This window comes from Condylura cristata, unplaced genomic scaffold, assembly GCF_000260355.1.
Source record: "Condylura cristata isolate star-nosed mole 26May11 unplaced genomic scaffold, ConCri1.0 scaffold00007, whole genome shotgun sequence".
In the NCBI taxonomy this organism is placed as follows: Eukaryota; Metazoa; Chordata; class Mammalia; order Eulipotyphla; family Talpidae; genus Condylura; species Condylura cristata.
In genome coordinates, this window is record NW_004567108.1 from 29,028,352 (window position 1) to 29,052,283 (window position 23,932).

Sequence of the window (23,932 nt, forward strand, 5' to 3'; positions counted from 1 at the left end):
ATTTATAAAGAAACTTGCATAAATTTTGCTAAAAACATTTGATAATTAAATATTTATTCAAATATGAAATATAATCTGGCACCATTAAATCATAAAACAATTTCAGTATACAAATCTTTCTATGAAATTTTAAAGGTGATTTTAAATTTAAGAAAAAGATTCACATATATTTAAAAGCATACTAGCATACTAATGATAAGAATCTTAACTGTAGGAATAAATGACATCATGTAGTGTGAAGTAAATCACAAAGCAGAATTTTCTGCTGCTTGCTAAACAATTATACTTACTTGAAACTTAGTTTACAGGAATTTAAATAATATCACACATAACTGCTGAAACATTATATATTTTAATTCTTTTATATTCCTTTCAACTGCTCTAAAGCTAAGAAATACAGACTCTGACTCTTAAATGTTATGTCATATCTTTAATAAGAGAATATCTGTATAAAATTTAGTTTGAGGGTAGGATTTGCACACATTTTTAGAACTAACTATAGGATACAGGTGGTGTATTTTTTTTAGAGCTATAATATAATTGGAAGTATATATTCCAGATAATATATTATTAAACTGCCATGTTCTCTGGTGCTTTCGTAATAAATTGCCAGTCTTCTTCAATGGAAACAAAAAACACAGGCAATTTAAACTCTACACAACCATATCTTCATTGGAAAAGTAAAGTTCCTTTGTATAATGCCAACACAGTTACTCACTACTACACAATGAGCTCTCTGAAACATAGCTTCAGAATTAGAGGTCCTGACTGGAGATAACCTGGTATCATTATAAAAGATTTTTAAAAACCCAGTTAACTAACATAAATGAAAAAAGTAGCTAAATATTTCAGTAACTTCCATAAAACACAGAAAGTTAAAATTAAGAGCCATCTGCACTCTGAAAATATTCAGCAGAACTCTGACATAAAAGGGAAAAGATTTTGAATTGTATGTACTCCATACTGTTATTCTGCACATTTTCAGGTACACATTTGGCTATTACTACATGAGCTCTACAGTGATGTAATAAAACAGTTGTGAACCTTACCTAACCACTCTTGTTCTCATGGTGGTGTTTGTTGGCCACTTGTGCTGAACAGATTTCTGTAAACACCCATAAATATACCTCAGTGTCCTGCCAAAATAAAACAGTCATCTCAATATAGAAAGTAAAGTGCAAGTAATTATCTCATTGCGTCCCAAAGCTTAATTTACTACATATACCACATTTTAATGCAACTGGCCTTTCCCCCCAAAAGTACTTAACTACATAAAAGCATAAACACATTTAGCAAAGAGTAAGGAAAACTTTAATTAGCAACTCACTTAATTATTTACATTTACTCTGGAAGATATCTTACCACATAATTATTTTATTAAGTGGCAAGTATGAAAGAAGTATCAGAATGAGGACACAGAGGAAGTAATTAATGAATACAGGGCATGGGGACAAAATCTGACATAAGTTAAACTAACTTCTGCCTTAATAAGTGAGTTCACTAACAATGGAGGCCATAAGTAAATCCAAGTAATTATCTGGTATACATTTTGAATAAGATACTCAAGTATAGGCTAGATACATGATTTTTATGGTTTTCCCAAATCGAAGACTTCAGGTTCTATTCATTCTCCACGTTAAATATAAACAGACATAAAGGCCTATATAAAATTATGGTTTATTTTAATGTAAATAGCTCATTCACTCTGGTTCCCTTAAGTCACTCCTTCTTTAAACATAATTTATCTTGTAAATTAAAAACCCTTTTTCAAAGTATAATTAACATCAGGACAGTGGAAAACTTATACATGTTTTATAAATACAAATTTTTCAAAACGCAGATAATTTGTTAATTAAATTTCACCACTTACGGTGGAAGTATTTCTGAAGCCATGAATATTTTCTCCACAAGCTCTGAAAGTATGTTCAATAGGTGTGCTAAGTTAGTGTTCACATCTTCATTTTTTTCTAACTTTGATGGACTTAACTAAGAGAAGGAATAAATCAATATAAATGCATCTTGGTAAATGATCAAGATTAAGTAAACATTTGTTTCCAGGGTTCTTTATTTTTCCAGTTTTCAATATGTATTTTAGAGGCAAGAGGAAGGACAAAGGGGAATTTTTAGTAGTTTGTTCTATGAAACGCCTTTTAATAGCATAACCATTACTAGTTAACTGATAGCTGAACATACTCAATAAATTTCATGTGTTTCAGGAATATAAATATTAATATTTTCTCCTATTTATCACACTTCACCATAGACTTTAATAAGCACACAAAAGTGGATAACTTGTATTTATATTAAATATATTCTCAACTGAAACAAAATGCCAGATTTAGTAGCTACATTCTCTCACACATCTACTGGTATTTAAATGGGGAAGATAGATTGTCATACTATTGTAAGTTCTATTTACTTGAAGGAAAAATTAATATGAAAATGCTTCTGAATGAGATTGTCTTAATTAAGAACTAATAAAATACCAAATGCCTTAAGTATACTCGTGAACCTCTCTCAAAACATCCAGTCATCCTTGAAATTAGGGCTCTGGTCAGAATTAATGGAGTAGATTAGTCCATAGAAGTCCAAATTACCCAGCTGGGATCCAACATTCCAGCTACTGACTTGCATTACTGTATTACCCTTTACAGTTAGGCCAACTATGGTGTTAGCCTAGTTTTCAACACTGAACGCATCCATTTCTTCCCTTTAAGTTGATTAGTAAAAACTGACAACTTAATGCAGAATTAAAAATTAAACAGTTCCCGGGCCCTCCCTGGTGGCGCAGCGGGTTAAAGCACTGCACTAAGAAGCCTAAGCCACTTCCGCATGAGTTTGATCCCCGCTTGCCCCAGAGGAGATCCACACGGCCTGGCAGACCTCTCCTGACCCGCCCACTGCTCCCCTCAGCAGTGTACTTCGTAGATCTGCCTGTTCTGCTCCCCACTCTATCCCTGGTGAATCTCTCACCCTCCTAGTGTCTGGCCTGTACCCCAGTTCTGTATAAATAAATGAATAAATCTTAAAAAAAAAAATTAAACAGTTCCCAATTTAAATTATCAAAATCAGTTCCTTATTAATTTTGCATTAGATCTAAAAACTGTTTTTAATAACTTTTTTCTGTAGTTGTCCTACCTTAAGGGTGAGAGAACGGGCATATAAATGAAACACGTTAGTAACACTAACATCTGAATAATTAATTCTAAAAGGAAGTCTTGATTATCTATACCTTTCTTTCTTCTCAAAACTGTCAAGGGAAAATCTAACTGCTAAAAAGTGCCACAGAGCACTAAGCAGACAACGAAAGTCTCCAGCATATACTGTTATTTTAGTACAGTAGGGAAAATGATAAAGTACTTTGACTTTCTCATAGAATGAGATTTTTCACTGAAAAATAAAGTATATCCTTTTTCAGTCTGTTTTGCAAAACATTTTTCTTAATGTGTTAGAAAATGAGTAAATGCTGATAACTAATACTAGAAAGCTAAAATAATTTCCTTAAAATTGTAGCTTAGGTACAAATTATTAAAAAATAAAATATGCACTTTGATGAAAGAATTAAGACATTTAATTCTTACCTCACAAGACTGCTTGCTTTCCATTATCTTTAAAATAGAGTCTTTCAAAGCATGATGAACAAATTGAGTAGCAGTGGCTTTCATGTACTGCTCCATCAAAGTGCTTGCGAGTGTTGTAGCTCGAAATAGGGTAGTGGCTTCATCTGCACAAATATTTATATTAAAAGACTATCTGTAAAGGATTGTACTAAAGTGAACCAAATTGAAAATTAAATTCATTTAATTCATTTCTCACCCACTTAAATATGCATATCTGCAAATAGTATTGTGTTTATTATAATAAATTATATATATAATACATCATAAATAGGAGAAGGCATTAACACAACTCTCATCATTCTAAGTGAAGGCTTAAAATGGTTATATAACTTGTCCAAGTACAGAGCCAAGTTAGTGATAAAACTAAAACCTGAATTCACCTTTGCTGTTCACTGATCCATGTTTTTAAAACAATAAGCTAATTTCCAAATAAGAATATGACCTAATATAATAGTATAAATCAGTTTATTAACCTAAAACATAATCTTAAAATGCTAAACAAATACTTCCAAAAACCATTTCAAGTATTGCCACTTTCTCTTTAATGTACGTATTGTACATTTCTGTGATAAAGAGAAAATAATTCTAGATTTCGTAGCTTCGTTGGGAAACACAAAAGCAAATACTGTTTTTGAGTCAAAGTGCTAGTTAGACTGGTTTATTCAGACATATGTGTAAGCTGTTCCAATGTTGTGTCCAGTTCTTATTTCCTGGGAACTACATATCTACAGAAGCTAGAAGTAAAATGCAGCTTACATCCAACTTGTTAAACAATGAATTAAAAAGTGAAAATAAGCAAGAGAACATGGTAAGTATGTCAAATTATTCTTAATAATCAGGCAGTATGAGTGACTGATACATACATAGTGGCTTCTAATACTAATTTACCATGACAGAAAACGATCCCTCAATGTTAGCTGGCTGAAGAAACCAGAACTGACATTCCAAATGTCAATTTTTAATGAAGGAAAACAGAGTAATTTACAAAATGATTTAAACCTTTTGTACATTCTAAGTTGAGTCCACATACACTTGCTAAATAAAATCTGGTTATTAGCCCAATTTTTAGAGGTGCCACACTAAATGATCCATACTATACCTTCCATGCTTATTTCTCTGTCATTTAGTGTACATAACAACAAGGATTCAAGCTTTTCGTGAAGAAAAATCTTCAGTAGGATGCTAGCCAGTAGTGTTCGGTCTTGTCCACAAACGTGTGATAAAGCATAGACTACATGAAGCTCCTTTTGCAGTATTAGCTAAAAAGCACATCAAGAAAGACTGTTAAAAGTACACAGCAGTAGCATTTTCAGTAAAAGTAACAGGAAACATATTCCTTATGTGTTCTTGTATCTGGAATTATGTTGAGTATTTATTAAAACCAATGAATTTATAGCCTACATACTTGTAGTCTTTTAAGATCAAATTCATACTGTTGCAAAGTTTCTCAACTTTCTCTGTGAAGGTGCCACTAAGCTGTGTAAAACCTGTATTTAGTGTAATGGATCTTTTATTAACTATTTTCATTAATGCCATCAAAAGTAGTTACACTGGTAAATGACTTAGTACCTCTTTAAATTCACTGTACTCTTCTTCTGGCATGATTTTTTCCATAGAATATCGTGCTCGAACACGCAGAGATCCTGGTTCAATACCTTTTAATGGTATATGGGAGCTGAGCAGAAACCATTCATCTGTGGCATGCCCTTTCTGTAACCGGCTCAACTGGCAGCGCATAAATACTGTGATAGAAAAACATCAAATGATTACCGGCTAAAGATGATGCTATAATTAGTCACACAAGCAAATTTTCCCAACATCCATCTTCAGTATAGTGTTGAGTGTAAGTTTTTGGTGATACCACAAAATCAATACTTACTTCATTTAGTGAATGTGTATGGGGGTAGACAGGATTAAGGTATGGCTTCTGACTTGTATAGAGGCTGACAGTTTAGCCAAGGTAAGAAATCAGTGATGATATGTTATAAGCTGTAACAGTAGTTAACTGCTAATGGAACACAGAAATAGGATCTAACTCAGCCTGTGGAGGTTGAAAGTCCATTCCAAACATGTAGCCCTTAAGCTGACTTCTAACAGGATCTGTAGGTAGAGCTAACTAGAAAGATACAGAGACAGTAAGACCAAAAAGAGTATATGCTGGGTGCTTTTAAAATTTAAAATATGTAAGAAAGCTAGTTTGGGTAAAGAGGAAGATCTCAAAATGATCCTACAATGAGGACAAGTGGGGCAAGAGTCATTAGGGAAGGGCATTTCTGTGTCATTACTATGGATTTGGATTTTCTTAAAAGTAATGAGGGAACTACTAAAAAGTGTTAAGCACTTAAGTAGTAGAAATTATAGAATAAACACTTTATAGGAAAATATCCAGGTTTTGATCTACCTGTTAAATCACTTCTTTCCCTAGCCTGACTGTTTAAATCTAAATCTTACTGCCACATTTTTTTTAACAGGCTGGGAAAGGTGAGCTGTTAAGAAAAATTGGGAGGGCTTATTTACTGTTAAATGACAAGCATATTCTAAATTAAAGAAAAAAAATTAATAGTGTCCCCTTCTTTACCTAAAGGCAAAGGGAAGTAGAAAAAAAATCTATAAAGTAGAAAAAAAGGAGTAGGGGAAATACCACAGAAAGATGACAACTCTTACATTTTCTTGTTCTTCTCATGCTTTGGGAAAGGAAGAGCAAATCCATATATAATTTAATCTTAAGTGCTTAAGTTTATACAGTGTATTTAGCAATTATGGGTCTTTTTTTTTTCTATTTCAATTATTATCAACAGCAATTTTAAAAGTACAAAAAAAGTCTCAAAATTATGCTATTTATATTTCCATATTTTTTCATTTCCATTTTAACTACATTTTAGTATGAATTTTAAACATACAAGACATGCTTTTTATCAAGAAGAAATTTATCAACTTACAGATATCAGGATCTTTGCTTTTCTTTGTTTTATTACTAAGAGTTATTTCAAATCTGTTGATGTCAGGAGGAAGATCACTGAAAGAGCAAGGAGAAAAGGAATTAACAAAATTTCCTCACATCAAACTAATACCTTCATTTCTAATTATCAAACTATTTCTGCTATTAAACATCTTGAATGTGCTAAATTTAAAACTAGAAACAAAACATTTTTATTATGTGGTATTCAGGAATACAGAGAAGCAAGTAACACTTTACCGATCATCTTTAATGACCCAAAATAAATCCCGGACACCTTTATAAACACTGTGTTTTTGATTTGTCAGTAGTGCTATTTCACATCATTTAACTATGTAACAAACCAAGGACATAGCATTTATTAACAAAGGTGAATAAATAGTGTAAACATATATATGTACTATTTAAAATGCTTGGACTTGGTAATTTATTCTGATAGCTTAAACATAGAAGCTTAAAAAAAATTAAAAGAAAATGATTTAATGTAACACAAAGGTAAGACTTACTCAAAGACAAACTCCTCTGACCACACAGGGTTTTGACCTTCCCTTGCATGAGTTTTTGCTACCTGGACACTATTCAGGTAGATGTTACAATATGGGTTAGTAAAATGCTTTACTGGGAGTTTATGAGCTTCTTCAATATGTAAAACAAGACTGCTAACCTAAAAATAGAGAACAGAAAGGAAACACAAAAACTGTTACCCCAGATTTCAAGAATAATTCAGCTACAAAGGTACTATAAAATAAAAATACTAAGTAGTGATTTATTTTTCTGCTTTTTTCAAAAACACAGCAGTCAGTTATATTTCCCTTTTATGTGACACATAAAATACAACATTCAAGTATATAAAATAATTCTTACTTAAAAAAATGCAATTTTGTTTACAAGTTATTCCTTTTATACTCTTGCAGAAACAATGAAATATATCATAAACCAATGGTTCAGAGAACAGTTGAGAAGGATTCCTTACTAATTTAAGAATACTGTCAGTACCTGTTCAAAAGCCCATGTGTTACATAGTGTTCACTGTAAGATTTTATTTTCTACAGTTAGAAAGCAGCTAGAAATTACTTTTCAAAAACTTATTCAATAGAAATGTTATAGAAAAGAAGATAGATTCAAAACAAATTATTTGTCAATTTTGACGCCCAGTTCAGACCATCTACCTTCTATTATCAGGTTCTCTTCTTTCACTCACCACCTAGGACTTTACCACAGTAAAGTCAGCGTCTCTGAACCTCACCTTCCTCAGATGTTAATTACAAGAGAATATATATGTAATTAGGAATAATGTGTGTAAAGTACACCACAGATTATATGATACATAGAAAAGGTACAAGAGATGTTAGCTGCGATTATATATCACACTGTATCTACAAGTGGTAACTTCAAGCTCAGTTTTACACAAGACACAACTGCAAAAATTCAATCTGACTTTCTACAGCTTACAAAAAATTAGAATATGTTGAGACTACATGTAATTAAATATTCTTGGGGGAAAAGCCAGTTTTTGGTTATAAGGAAACTTACTTCTTTTCATCTACACATTTAAGTGTTTATGTACCTTCAAAAAAATCAGTATGTTAAATTGAAAAAGCTTAACTCAAAATTCTCACAAATAAAACAAGAGTACAGTTTGTCAGTAGATATTTCACAAACTTTTCCTTGAACTCTAAAAATGTGAAAATTACCCAATATTTTTCAAATATCTTAGAGATAACTAAAAGGAAAATTCAAAGAAATAGAGGGTATTAAGTTTTCACCTTACATAGCAATAAACAAAGAAACCCAACCTAACTTAACTCTCCATAAATTAACATGTAGGACATCTGAATTTCAAATAAGATTATTACCTAAGGACAATTATGCAAAGGATTTCAAAAGCAACCAAATGAAAACCTAAAAGTATAGTAGGATTAGTTCTTTAAGTCATATGATCTTTTCAATAAGTACCTTTAATTCTATTTTGAAATAAGCCACAATAGTTTTTGAAGAAAACCAATGAAGTACCTAACATAATTGTTTTTGTTGCTGTCAGTTTTGTATTGTTAATTTTATTGGCAAATTTTTTTTGACATACTCAAAAGATGGCATTATGGACTAAGTACGCAGGACGTTATTAAAAAAGAAAACTCTTCACAAAGAAGTACTTTCTCTTGCTACATTAAGTGGGATCATGGCTTCACAATGCCTGAAAAGAATACCCTCTCTTAAGAGTGCTAAAGTGCTTGAAACATGCCCAAACAGTTGCAATAGAAATAAAAATAAAGAGTAAAGTGATAGACTAAAACACAACAAATCAAAGAAAATTAAGTTTTACCTGACGCAGGCGTTTATTAGATGTCCCTGGACTACTTTTCCGCAAATTGCAAAATGCCTGTAGACCTTTCATCCAATCCTACAAAATTATTTCAAAGAAATACATGAAACAACAATAAGTTTCTGATCATCATTTTCTTATGTTGAAATTCAACACTTCTTTCCTTCTCTAGACAGGTTTTATACTCAAGTATGCTCTACTTTTAATGTATCTATGCCCCAGTAAGAAAAATCAACAACTATAATAATTCTATATAAAATTCAGTCTCTATAGAACCTCTAAATTAATGCTAAGTGTCCAATAGGTGGCCTTGAAATAGTCAAAAATGAAATTTATGTATGTCAGCAATGACACTTGAGGTACCGTAGGAAGAATTCAACAACACATTTTGTAAAAGGAGGGCTGATTATAAAACCAACTGATAATGTAATGAAGGATTTGATAGCAAGCATTCTATACTTTAACTTAGACAATAATATAGTCAGAAATGGTTAACAGGAACTGCGATACTTAAGTCTTTGAAATATAACATCAGATTAAAAACTATTTCAGCCTAATATTCATATTAAATATTTAAATGTCTAGCTAGTGCTCTTGAAAAAGAAGGTAACAATTTTATCAAAAACCTAAATATTTTCTTTGGCTTACACATTTCCAGAAGGCTCTGTACTATTGCTTTACTCAGTTGTGTCTTTAGGTCACTGACTAAGTCAATGAATCTGGACGCTGTCAATGTTTAAAGATGTCTTTAGAATAAATTAAGAACAATCAATCAGTACCATTTTTAGAAACAAGTAATTGGAGACCCACAGACACCAAATTAATAGAAGCTGGAAACACTAGTGGTATTTTTTTTAACCTTAAGGGACATACTGAAATACAGAACACAGTAAGAGTATATATACAAATACAGTAAAAAAGATCTATTTACATAACTAAGTGAAGTACACTAAACATACTACAAAGTCAAGATAAGTAACACATCTCTATTTAGAAAAAGGGAACATGGTAAAATAACTAGAAGATTGTAATGTCCTAACTCAGGTTTTAAAAAAATGTACAAGTTACCAAATCTTTTGAGTCCTAGTTTTTGCATCTAAATACTAGGGATACATATCCACAAAGCTTATGAGTATTATATATTGAGTATTTAACTGAAATATTTTGCACAGATTTAAAACATGACATTCAAGTATGAGTCATAACGCATAATGGCTTATTCATCAAGTTTGTTCTACAGTCTAGGATACTTTTGTAACTTATGAGTGAGAGGCCCATGCCAACATCAATGGTTTTAAGAGTATCTGCTCTGTTAACAAATTATCTTCTATTTCCAACAGAGTCACTTTCTTTGATGTCTTAACCAACTTCAGCTGCTGTACTTCTAAAAGTTATCACTAACCACACTGGAAATACTATTTTTAAAAGAAAAACAAATATTTTTAAAATATTTCTTCACAGCATTACTTAAAAAATTAAGAAAAAGTATTGCATGTGGCTCAATAGCTAGTGTTAAAAATAGACATGTCAGACTTAAAACAGAAATTTCTTGAAATAGTTCTCCTTTTGATGACTGAACTATTTTAGTTAGATAGACATGGAGCTCTAACAGTGAAAAATAATAAAGCTTATCAGCAAAACTAGGTGGATTACCTTTCAAATGTTCTTAGAATATCTATAATCTTTCTGCTAAGAGGATTTTAATTGATCGTTTTTAGATGGATCCAAAATCTATAGTATTTTAAAGGTCAATTTAAAATCAAATTTTCATTCCTAAGAACCCTTCACTGTTTCTCTGCATTTTTTTTCAAAAAAGTTTTACACATGAAATTTCTCATTTCTTAAAATGATTAGATATCAGGCATCTTTTTTGCCACTTTATCTTAAATGCAAGTTAGTTTTCTTCAGTTAAAGAAAACATGGGCTAATTAAAAGTTTACAGTAGTTTAGGAAATTATTAACTTACTTCTGCTTGTTCTGGAGTTTCTCCCGCAAAGTAGAAGATGTAATGTTCTTCGCTAAAGTGCTGAACTACTATCTGAAAACAGTTTGGCCTTTAAGATAAAGTTTATCAGAAAGTTAAAAAAAAAAACAAAAAACTTTATACCATTTTTTAAAGCAATATACAATTTATATAAAATTAGTATAACCCTTAATCTAGATATGAGTATGTATGTATATGTAATACTTCATTGTACTAGTGCCATATATTTTAAACTCTTTTTGTATTACTGAAATTTTATGTATTTTTCAGTGTGAAATTTTAACTACAGTGTTAAGTTGACGTTAAGTCACTAAAAATAGAAAGGAACAAATTTAAGTAGAAGTGATAGTATTGCATACAGCCTATCTAAGCATGTCTTAAAACAAATGTTACTGAACTTATTGTTCCACGATGATATATAAATTACATGCACTAGAAAAAAATTTTAATTAAAAAATGCTTTTAGTGTTTATCTCATCAGTAGACTGCATGTAATTTTAATTTTCCCGATGATTATAGGTTTCTAAAACGCTTAGTAAGGCTGTCATGTTTTAGAACTCAATGATTGTTGTTTTTGTTTTAGCCAAAGATTGTACCTTCTACTTTTGTGTTAGGTCAAGCTTTGCATTTACAAGCATTACATTTATTAAATATTTTTTTTTAAAAAGTATTTTCATGCTCAAGGAAGAACATAAAATTATAAAAAATATAAAATGAAATTTTTTCTGAAGTGGCTTGTTTTTGACTAATCTTCCATCTGGGTATAATGTAGACAAACAAGACTGTTTGAGGTCACTGGAAAACAACCAAGGCAACAAAGACGAGAGGTCAAGAGCATATTGAGATGAGTCTGCCATTCCCCACAGATTTTCCTTTCAGTATGTTTGCCTTTCAAGGTATCTGCCATTTCATAACTGTGTAGGGCAAAAAATGCTAAACAGAGAGTAGCAACTAAGAGTTTATAAACAGCAAACATTTAACACTACACAGTGGTGGAATTAAAAAATCAAGGTCTTTTAAAGAAGTGGTTTTCAGGTAAGCCTTCTAAATGGCCATGCCTTCAGAATAAGAACCAAGTAGAAATTAAAAAAGTAATCTTGACCAAATACTTCCACAAGCTCCCTAAGGAATAAAAATAAACTACCACTAATCTTAGAAAGAACAATCCTTTCCAAAGGCAGTAACGTTATCCAAAGCTTTTACAGATTTTCAAATATAATATCAAACTTTACTGTACATGTAACAGGAATAGGATAAATGAAAGCCAAAAGATGGGGGAAAAAAAAGAGATAAAGACCTACATATAATGCAGATGCTGAAGCTTGATTAAAATTGCTGTAATTAAAATGTTTAACAAATAATAAAGAATGTTGCCTGGCAAGTATATCAATAAATGAATCAAATGTAATTCTAAATTGGAAAAAGTAGTAAAGACTTCAAAACAAAATATTTAACTGCAAGAGTAGGTAAGTGAAATGAAAGACAAATCAGAAAAAAAAAAAAACTAATCTGAGCCATAGAGGAAAAAAATAATGAAAACCCCAGAAAAATATAAAATAGACAACACTATGAAATGTATAAATTATAAAATTATTACAAAAGATGAAAGCAAATGTGCAGAACACCATGACCTCCTAACCATGAAATACCAAAAAATACCAACAAAAAGTGAGGTCTCAAATTGAAGCTCCACAAACATTAGGATAAATTTAGAAAAAGTTTGCAGCAGATTGTTTTTTTTTTAAAAAAAAAAAAACTATCTTTAAAAGTAAAATAATTAGAAAATATTGGAAGGCAGAAAACAGTGCTTAAAGTCCTAAAGAAAACAACTACCCACCTAATATTTAACACCCAGCAAAAACATCATTCCTAAATAAAAATAAAGCCAAAATGCCACATTAAAGAATTCAGTCTATGAAAAGAGAAAGTTATAAAAATGACTACAATTATATTCACAATAACTATATCTGAAATATTTTTAACCTGTTTTTATGAAATGGTTTTTATTTAAAGTAAAGCATGTTAAAAGTCAGAAGTTTAATATCAAGAAATAGAATTTTTAGTGACTAGTAGTAATGCCGACAGAAAAACTGGTAACAGCATGGATATGCAAGTAACGTGGTGGTGCAGGCAGCAGCCAGATGAGCAGTGCTGCCTAACATTCCTTCACGCGGACTGAGCATGCACCCCACACAGTGGAGCGGGCCATTACTAGCACGCTGGTCTCCATCTTAGTATTAAATGTCAATACACTGGTTATTATTACTTACACAAGCAAGAGATGTTCAATTCCTGCCATATGTTTGATAAAGTGACATCTACAATTTCTTCATTTTATGTTACTAATATTTTGGCAAATAATTTGATATCAAATTGTATCATTCAGTTCATGATCTGAATGTTTTTTTTGAGTTTTCCTTAGTCCCTACTATTTCACACCAAGGCACACATCTACAATTGATTATAAACCAGCATACCTACAAAAAATCAGTTTCAAAATCTGAGACATGTGCTTAGTTCTCATGAATATAACTCTTTCATGCCTATCAGGTTTAGACTTTATTATCATCCAATACAATTCATAATCAAGACTTTAAAAAATGTCTTCAAATTCTTAAAACAAGAACCTCTGCCCAAGAAGCAACCTTTAATATTGTAGCAAATATTAAAGTAATTTAATGCCTTTTCAGTACCTGACAGAAACTGCTCTCATACTACTTAGTAACCAGAATAGGAATAATTCAGCTCTTTAAATTGTAGTTCAAAGATCTGATCTTTAACTTTAGCAGTTCTTTTTATAATTGCAAGAACAATATTCACCTTTCCAAGAGTGCAAACAGTTTTTCAATCCAATTGCACATACTCAGGTAAAGTATTTCAAAATAATGGGAAAACTAATTGTTTACACTAAGTATTACTGAATTATATATAACTTTGCTCTCCAAAGTTAAATTTCTGCCTTTAATTCATAAACTGTCAGAACAGATTAATACCTTCTATTGTACTTCTAGTTTTGAGGAAATTCACCCATTCTTCAATAAGCCTGCAAAGCACAAATCATTAAAAAGTTCTCTCTATAAATCATAAATTTCACAAAGCTCCTCTTTGGGACAGCTTATATACTCTGGTATCAAAAAACAGCACAGTGATATTCTTACCTCATATCCTCCCATAAAAAATATATATATGGAGCTAAAGCAGCCTGGATTTTATGAGAATCTCTATTTTTTATTATTTAATGAAGAATTCAGCTCTAGAAACAAGCTTTTACATAGGAAGAGCATCTCATTTCTTATTTTCAAGAATACTTGATATAGAACCTTTAAAAATATTCCTAGTATTGAAGTCTCATCAACATAAAAGGATTCGTGATCTTGATCTTTCACCATCAAAAACTTAAATATATCCTAGATATTATCATCTGTATTTCAAAGGATTTATTTACTTATTTGAATTATTTTTCCTTAATGTCTTTTGGTACTTTAAATAACTGATAATTTACTTAGCTAATGTCTGTAGATTAAGTCTGCAGTGAAAATGCAATCTCTGGATCTTACTGACCATTTACTAGGAGCATCTGAACACAGACAAATACTATTTGTACTCTCCTGCTTCTTTTGCCTTTTAGCCTCAAGCAGAGTTAGCAATTTCTATGAGGGATAAAACAAGCATCTCTCTAACTCTGTGTGAAGCATTCTGCATTAAAGTATTAACTGCATGATCTCCTAACAAGCTTCCCAAGAATAACCAGATACTATGGATTTATAAAAACAAATTTGTGCAAGGAGATGAGCAGGAAAAGAGAAAAGAAACTTTTATTTGGAGTCTTCAGTTCCTTAGTGGTATGGTGTCAGCACAATGTGCTTGACACCAGTTATTCAATAAACTTTATGCCAATAAAATATTTTGGTTGAGGAAGAGATTTATTTAAATGTGTTTCTTACTAAATTTCTCATTTCTGGGTTGAATTTTTTCATTAATGCTACTTTTAATCTCACAAAATTAATCAACTTTCCACTTTTTAATCACTATTTTACACATGAACACAAAAATAGTATCTTTATAGAGTATCAATGAAAAACTGAAAAGTAGTATCAGAGTAACTGATTTTACAAGTCAGGAAAATAATGTAGTCACTAGCTTTCTGTCTACGGTGTTATGCACTAATTATTTCACCACAATATTATGTATTTTTATTAGAAAAATTTATAGAGGGAATCAGAACTTTTCAAGTGTTTTATGTAAAACATGTGTTAGTGTTTTTATTACAATGACCTCCAGTTTCTCAAGGAACACCTCTAAGTTATTCATAGCATACAGGTTGGGAAATTTTGCTCTAAAAGAATTTATACCCACTGTCCCAATACTCAGTTTAAAAACCTTTATTTTTTTCCACATTAATTGTTTTAAATAAGCTTATCCCCCAAATCAATTCCCACTTGCAACTAACTGTTCATAGCACTAATCATCTACACTTAGTAGTGAATAGTATGGTTATCTTCCAACACTGTTACACTCTCCCACAGAGAACAACAACTATGGGCGAGATCATTACTACCAGCAGGGCGAGGTACCCCTTTCACCTCACTTTGTTAAGGTTATCCCTTTCCTTTTCTACACTTCAGGTAACCAAAGACTAGAGACTAATTCAGAGGTGATTTAATAATGCACTCTCAAGATCTTTAATAATCACAGGAAGGAATGTTCACTTCTTTCTCTGGATGTATCTGCTGCACTGCTATCAGAAAGGAGTTGGTTTGTAAGGAAAAATTCAGCACACAAAAAGGAAGGCAGAGCAGAATAATGAAAAGACAGAAATGTGCTCCAATTTTAAGGGAGAAAAAAAAAAGATCTAGATATCCTCTTACCCAATTTTTTGTTTTTCAATGAGACATCAAGAAAATGTTTAGAGTGGAGGAAAAGGGTATATCAAGGTCAAATAAAGTCATGAAATTCTTCATATTATTTTCACTTTTAGTGATTCAGAGTATGAACACCAATTAAGGTACCAAAAGCACTGTTGTAAGGAAAGCTTCCCATTCAGTTAAGCTTTCCCCAAACCTACTTGATTATTTTTTTAAAACAACTTAAACATAGTACTAATGTGTATCTTAAACACAAATTGGAAAAAGAAGAAACAACATGGTTGTATATACACTACTCTTGGGAGAAAGCATGTCCTGACTGGGGGAAAGAACTGTCCTGAACAAACTCCACAAACAGGTTTTATGGACCCCACCCCCACTCCAGACCAAAGCGATCCCAGACACCAAGGACTACAAATCCCATGTCACTGAGTAAACAGTAACAGCAAGGTTTGGTATATAACCGTACATGTGGGCCTTGTGTGTGGGGGGGGGGGGGGGGGGGGCTCTCTGGTTTTTTGCAGGCGTTTAGCATGCTCTTCAGATTCCAGAACAGCAGAACTGGTAGGATGCATTCACCAATTTATCTCTCTCTCTGAGTTATTCATTACTTCATTTCATTTTCTTTGTTAATAAATCCTTTATTATCCTTTTTTTTGTGTGTGTACCTACAGTTGAATCTCACTCTAAGTCCCTTTTAAGTGTGAAGGACCCACAGTTAGACCAACCCACTTCACACTGAGGCTGCCCTTTAACACTATAAGATGTTTACAAAACTTTAGTAAGATAAAATTTGTTTTGCCTAATGCCACTTAGCAACAGGAAAATGAGATGTTAAAAATTTATGTTTTATGGATGGAGCCAAAAAAGATCATGCTTAGTGAAATAAGCCAGAAAGAAAAGGAAAAATTCTGGATGGTTTCATTCATAGCAGGAGTATAATGGACCAGGCGAGAAAATAATAATAATAATGAACAGCTGTATACCAGACATTTTATGGGGGAATATTGGGGAATGGGATCAAAAACAGTGGGGGGGGGGGGGAAATGCACTGGACTATGGTGATGGAAGTCCACGAGGTGTACAACTGAGATAGAAAAATACACAAAATGATAAACATATTATTTTAAAAAAATTTGTGTTTTATTAATCTTAACAATGGGTAATAAAGGTTGCAAAAAAAAGATTCTGGAATGGATTAATGACAATAAGGACGGTGAAAAGTAAAAACCACAGTTCTTAAGCAAAAAAACTAGATTACTAAGAACTGGACTTGTCTTGTGTTCAGGATCTAGGTCAAGCTTACACATTTGCATCTCATTTAAAAAATTTTTGCTATACACACAGAAATAATCTTTAAGTTTCAAATCTTAAATCCTTTCCTCTTGCCTACTTAAACAATTGTTTTTATATTACAACTATTTATTTATGTTATAGTCCTTAGGCACATGCCCCTCAACTTAATAGTACAATTAAGTGTACCTAGTAGTAACAGACGCACTAATTTAGCAAAAAATGTGAAGGGAAAAAAAAAAAAGAAAGATGAGAAGAGTCAAAGTCACTCAAAAAATCAGGAGTGGGGACAGGGAGGATACATAAAGAGCACTACAGGAAACACCATTCCAAAGATTTCTCCGTAATACAGTGGAGTAGAGCCTTCATGAAGGGTAAAATAAAGTACTAAGTAAAAGATAAAAATTATCACAGAAATAAATTGGACAATTTTCAAAGATCTTATGGCTCTGAAATTGGTTTGCTATACTTAGAAATGATCTGAACTATAATATTTTATAATAAACAATTCCAAAACGAATAGGAATCAAATTTCTTACCTGCCAAAAAGACTATCATGAACAACATACACAGAACATACACTGAGATCTATTAATCCTTTTGGTTTTGTAGCTCGCTTTTCACTTTCAAAATAAATAAGTTGAGCATCACTGCCCTCCAAGATAAAATATAAATTTTTCCATCGTTTTCCTTTGCCTGTTTAAAGAAAAGTGTTTTTTCATTAGCAAATTAATGAACTGTGAGACTATATATAGTAAAGTCATAAAAGTCAACGGTGAAAATAAAAAAAAATATATTTCAATTTTTATCCCAAACCTTAGTAATTAGCAATTCTTGTAAAATGACAAATATAAAATTTATCTGCAGAAAAGGATTTTTATTATATAGCTTGCTAAAATGAATTGTGGAGTAAATGACAAGGAAAGGCATCCTAACTTAATCTCTGGAGAGCTCATTATGATTAAATCTTGAAAATTCTTGTTTGAGTAATTGCTTTCTACTCGTAAGAAAAAAATTCTTCCACTGACCACCTCCAGCCCCTGACTTTTTAAAATTTTTAATGTCAAGCTGAGATAAATCTTTAAAATAAAAACATCAATATCATGAATGGGACAAGTAACTTAAATTTCTTTTGAAAAAAGAAATAGAGAAAATTAAAAATAAAGGATGGAAAGGCGGCAAAGAATCAAGTATCTTGCACTGGAGCCAATTTCAGGAGCTAAAGACATACTTGGACGTATATACATCTTTTAAAAAGCTCTCCTTGTAAATATGGATTTAATATATCTAGAATCTAGACTTCATAGGTTGCTTAGCTAAAATTTCAAACCAAGCGTCAATTACTAGTAATTCTTGTAAAATTTATTAAATGAATTATCTAAGTTTTATCCCCATATTTACAATGCTTGCAATTAAATGTTAAAATACTAAATTGAGGCCCTCCCTGGTGGTGCAGCGGGTTAAAGCACAGCACTAAGAAGCTAAAGCCACTTCAGCATGAGTTCGATCCCTGCCCCAGATGAGATCCACAAAGTGAGGCAGACTTCTCCTGACCCGCCCGCTGCTCCCCTCAGCAGTGTACGTCGTCGATCTGCCTGTTCTGCTCCCCACTCTGTCTCTGGTGAATCCTTTCACCGCCCCTGCACCTCTGGCTTGTACCCCAGCTCTGTATGAATAAATAAATCTTTAAAAAAAATACTGAATCAAATGTTTAATCTTAAATGTTTATTAATACTTACCCTTTTTTAAAAGATAACCTTTTTTAACAATATTTTTATAAAAGGCATCCTTTGGTTTACGACGAATTGTATTATAGATTTCCTTACCATCTACAGTATCATTGAGTACTTGTTCTTGATCCTGAGAGTTTAAAAACATTTAAATTATTTCATGAAATGATAGAAATGAAGTAAAATCTACTAAACTGCCAGTTAAAGCCCAGGCCATGTCAGTATAAATATTTTAATTTTTAAGTATTTTTAATACTATAATCTAAAATAATGTAATACATATTTTATATGTGAGACGCAAAACCTTTGCTCTCAAGAAATTCTCAAAAGGGTTCTGTTAACATTTTTCAAGATAGAATAATAAGCTATTTTCACAAACTTCTGTGTTTTACAACACTATCTTGAAAACAAAAATTTATGCACTAGAACATAAAATTAAAAGCCAATTTGAGTATAAACCAAATTCACATTTGCTTATTCACACTATGTCTGCAAGAAAAAGTAGCTTCTCCAGAAAACTGAGGTACGTGGAAATATAGAAAACACACCTCAATATCTACCTAATAGTTATCAGTCACCTAGTGTTACATGCCATACTCACCCACCCACATCTACTTCTGAACCCATCCTGATTTCAGATACCCTCCCCTTCTACCATTTCACAATATTTACAACTCTTCCGATGACCACTTTTACACAGAAACGTCCAGTGTTTAAGTACATAGTTATTGCAGAATTTATGTATTTCTTAATTGTTGGGCATGTAAAAAAAGGTACTACATTTTAATTGGTTTCTTTATGTGTCTCTGAAGAAGTATGTGAGTATAACAGCCCTAACCCTGCTTTCCCATAATCCTGTTGTTTTTATTGTATTAACTTTAAGTAACACTGATTTTAGGAATGTATATCTTGAATATCAAAGCTCTTCCATTAAGACCAACCAAAAATATCATTTTATCAAAAAGAATGTAAGTGGAAAAGTGCCTTCATAATGATTTTCCCCCCAAATAAATCAATCTTCAGTATTTCCGTGAGGTTTCACTGAATTCAACTGTAGTTTTTAGTTTATTTTTTGACCAGTTATTACTATTTGCAAGGATTACTGTTTGTTTCTTAGAGATTTCATAAGCATATTTTATCTTTCTATAAATCTATGATGTGTTGCAGAATTTTTGTGAATCTTCTTTTTTCCTATGACTTGAAACAGTATATTTTCATCATCCTCAGAAATATTTTACCATTACCCAATAATTATTTCCAAGCATCCTAAAGAGCAGAGGTCTGGCAAACTAGCCCACCTCCTGCTTATAGACATATATTTTACTGGAACATAATGACATTCATTACATACTGTTTGTGGCTGCCTTCACACTAACAAAGGCGGAATTTAGTAGTTGAAACAGAGACCAAACAGCATATAAAACTTGAAATATTTATTCTCTGGTCTTTTCACAATAAAAGTTTGTCAACCTTTATACCCTAAAGGGTGATGCAATATGAAAATAAACATCTCTTATTGCATCACCATTGACTTTCCTACTATGTTGCCAAGTATTGCAGCATCTTACAAAAAAGTAAAAACATCTTTATTTGTTGTCTTTTTATTAGCTTTCACTGAACAAAGCTGGAAATTCCCAGTTCTTAATTTTGTGTTCCTAACAGCAAAGAGTCTTACAATTTTTAAAAGAATCAGAAGATGAACACAAGAAAAAGCACTCTGATCTACTGATACAGCTGATTTGATAAACACTCCCTGATAATTCTTTGAATATCCTTGTTGAATTTTCTCAAACTCAAGAATCACTGAATAAACAATGTATTTCTAAGAGATATAAAGAAAATACGGTATTGTCATCTAGTCAGTCACTCCACAGGAAAGACATCATAATGCAGTATTTTACTACAAGAACAGAAGGTAGTCTGTATCAAAAGATCAGGAGAAAATGTAGAAATAAAAAATACCCTGTGGTGATCATTTACTTGAAGTTTATAAATTGAAACATGAAACTGTATTTATGGGCCAGTTATCAAAAATTATAGTATTTAATAATGCAAGTAAGAATGAAAATGAATCATAAACTAGAATTCTATAATAGAGATATAGTTAAGATATAGAATCAGTACTATTAGACATATAAATGAAATCTGGGATTAAGGTTAACATTAACATGCCTGTGTTCCAGGTTCCATGTTTACCCATGAGAGTTGGTAAACAACTGGTTACATTAAAAAAAATGCCCATTTGAGGTATCTAACTCAGTAAGTCTTTATAAGCAACAGAATATCCAGCAAATATCTGATCTGATGCTTTAAGGAATTTACTTAGCCTGTCGGGTCTGTTTTCCTCTACAAGATGTGCATACATACAGAATCAACCTCATCAAGTATCTGAAAAAATTAAATACATATAAAAGAAGAGCCTAAACCATAATGCTCAAAAAATGTTACCTATTAAAAAAATTACCTATTTTTACTGTGAGGTACATTTTCTCAAACTATTTTTATTGTGAGGTATATTTACTGTCTGTCACAAGAGGTGTAAACTCTATCAAGTTAGCAGATTTAGGTTAGGACTCTGCTGTTTCTCCTTCAGCGTCTTACTTTGAATAGAAATATGCTGTCACTTCAAGATTGATTTGATTTTGGTAGCTAATTTGTTTTCCTTCAATAAAAGGATATAACTAGTCATTGTATTCTCTAATAGTATAGTACTTGGAAGGATAGAAATGTTAAAAATTCAAACAAACATTCTACTGAAGCTGACTTTTACTTCAAGTTCCAAATAATCCTCCTGCTAGAAAGCAGAGAGGCATTCACTCAATATTAAATACCTAAGGCCAGGTTCTCTTTTAGGCAATGGGGATACAACACAGAACTCTCATCAACCTTACATTCTACCAAGAAAACATGAGGAAATGAAGATACACTTAAAATATGACATAGTTATGATGACATTTGAGTTTTTAATTAAAGATCAAAATAATCTCTTCCTCATTAACTGCAAAGAGTAGCAGGTATAACTCAAGAATTAACTTGTTAGGAGGTAAAGGAGTAAAGAATATATACTGAAGCTTTTTTCAGTAAATGATGCTGGGAAAGATGCTCTGACTCATGTAAAAGAAAGTAACTAGGTCACTATCTCACACCATACACAAAAAATCATCTTAAAATAGATCAAGACTTGGATATAAGACCTGCAACCAGAAAATACATAGAAAACACAGGGAAACCACTCAATGACAGCTTCAGAGTTATCTTTGCAGATGGAGAGGACGCCAGCAGCAATGAAAACAAGGGAGTGCATACAAGTGGGGGATGACATAGCACTAAAGTTTCTGCAAAGTCAAAAGGACCATAACAAAATCACCCAACTGTGAAAAAATATTGTCATTCCTTACATTTGACAAAGGACTGATGTCAATGATCTACAAAGAACTCATGCAACTTGACAAAGAAAATGAGTAAAATCAAAAAACGAGCAGCTAAATCTAACTTCAAAGACAGCATATAGATGATCAAGAGGTATATGAGAGAATGCTCATCATCACTTATCAGGGAATGCAAATCAACACAACAATGAGACACCATCTCACACCCACAACCAAATGCTGGGAGAGTGTGGAACAAAGGGGACACTTTTACATTATTTGGTGGCAATGTAGATTGGTCCAACACCTATAGAAAGTAGTGTGAAGGTGTCACAAGACTTGAAATGGACCTGTCATACAACCCGCATCCCACTCCTACATATCTAATCCCAAAATATACATACACTAATTTGAAAGGAAACTTCCACCCAAGCTTGTTCACAGAAATAGCCTAGATATGGAAATAACCTAAATGCCAACATACACACACACACACACACACACACTATGGAAATCTACTCAGCAATTGAAAAAGATTGCATGTCATTTGCAATGAATGGATGGAGCTGCGAGGAATTATGCTAAGTGAAGCCAGAAGGAGAAAGAAATACTGGATGGTATCATTTATAAACAGAACATAGAAAAAACAGAGTCAAATAAAGACAAACTTTACCCTTGTAAAGTGATCACAGACCTGTGGCTTTCAAAGGGGTATGTGGAGAAGGAGGGTAAAAAAGGCAGGGGGAGGATGTAAAGCACAGTAGACTATGGCAGAGGCCTACAGGTGGTTCAGCGGTAGGAGTGTTATGGTGTCTACACCTGAAGGGGAAAATCCTACACTGTCAAAACACTAACTAGCAAGGATGGGAAAGAGTGGAACATCAATAGTAACTAAAAACATACAGAAAAGTTAAGATTCAATCCTTGCCAAGGAATAAAATAAGATTCAATGCCAAGCCAAGATTGACAGTCTGGATGAGCAAAATAAAGATAAATTGACTTTATACTGAGAAACGAAAAACCTCTAAATCACTGTACAACTTTAGCTGTATACCCAAAACTTCTCACAATTTTTCTTGATGGCCTTTGGATATCATTACCTCTATTTTGACATAGTAAAAATTCTAAATCTTTCTTTTGGAGCATCTTTTCTAAACCCTTTTAACACCTTCCCCACTACACTGGAGACAAAGGTGAGAAAGATACAGGAGCAACTCAATCACTCTATGCGTTTGCACCTAATATTAAATAGGCCCTCTTGTTCACAGCCTTCCCTCTTAATTTCTGGATTATAGTTTAGCACCTGGTACATCAGGTTACCACCCATTCCTCACACATCACTGACTTTCCTATTTACCACTGAGTTTACCAGGAATATACAAACATTCTCAAGACTTTCCACTGTAAAAATAGGGGCAAATAAAAATGTAAACATCTACCGTATATTTTAATTAATTTGCCAAGTTCACCTCGATTAGCCTGGCTATGTTTTATCCTTTATTTCTCTATTTCTGACACCACAAGCTTACTACCCGATCCAATGTTACTAAGTTTCTGTTCCCACCACCACTTCAGCTCTCAAGAAGCCACCAAGGAATTCCTAATTATCTAGAACCAACACTTAAAAACTAAAAGACTCTTTAACAATTAATTTTCTGAAAAAAATAATTAATTTAAATAATTATTTAAAATTGTTTTAAATTTTAGCATTGTTAGTTGTATAAATAAGTACATAAACATACCATCAAAAATGCACATAAAAATGCATGCAAGTTATTCCAAAAAAGAAAAAC

General features: G+C 32.2%; 1 protein-coding gene across 1 annotated transcript in view; it reads right to left on the reverse strand.

Annotated features, from left to right (window-relative positions):
* RASA1 (RAS p21 protein activator (GTPase activating protein) 1) overlaps positions 1-23,932 on the reverse strand; it is a 74,020-nt gene that overhangs the window by 7,640 nt on the left and 42,448 nt on the right. The window contains exons 10-20 of the mRNA XM_004678153.2: positions 18,781-18,901; positions 17,581-17,737; positions 10,866-10,953; positions 8,900-8,977; positions 7,083-7,240; positions 6,560-6,636; positions 5,190-5,362; positions 4,720-4,879; positions 3,582-3,724; positions 1,871-1,986; positions 1,050-1,136 (exon numbers count right to left, since the gene is read on the reverse strand). Of these exons, the coding sequence (XP_004678210.1) occupies positions 1,050-1,136; positions 1,871-1,986; positions 3,582-3,724; positions 4,720-4,879; positions 5,190-5,362; positions 6,560-6,636; positions 7,083-7,240; positions 8,900-8,977; positions 10,866-10,953; positions 17,581-17,737; positions 18,781-18,901 (1,358 nt within the window). The remainder of the gene's footprint in view (positions 1-1,049; positions 1,137-1,870; positions 1,987-3,581; positions 3,725-4,719; positions 4,880-5,189; positions 5,363-6,559; positions 6,637-7,082; positions 7,241-8,899; positions 8,978-10,865; positions 10,954-17,580; positions 17,738-18,780; positions 18,902-23,932) is intronic.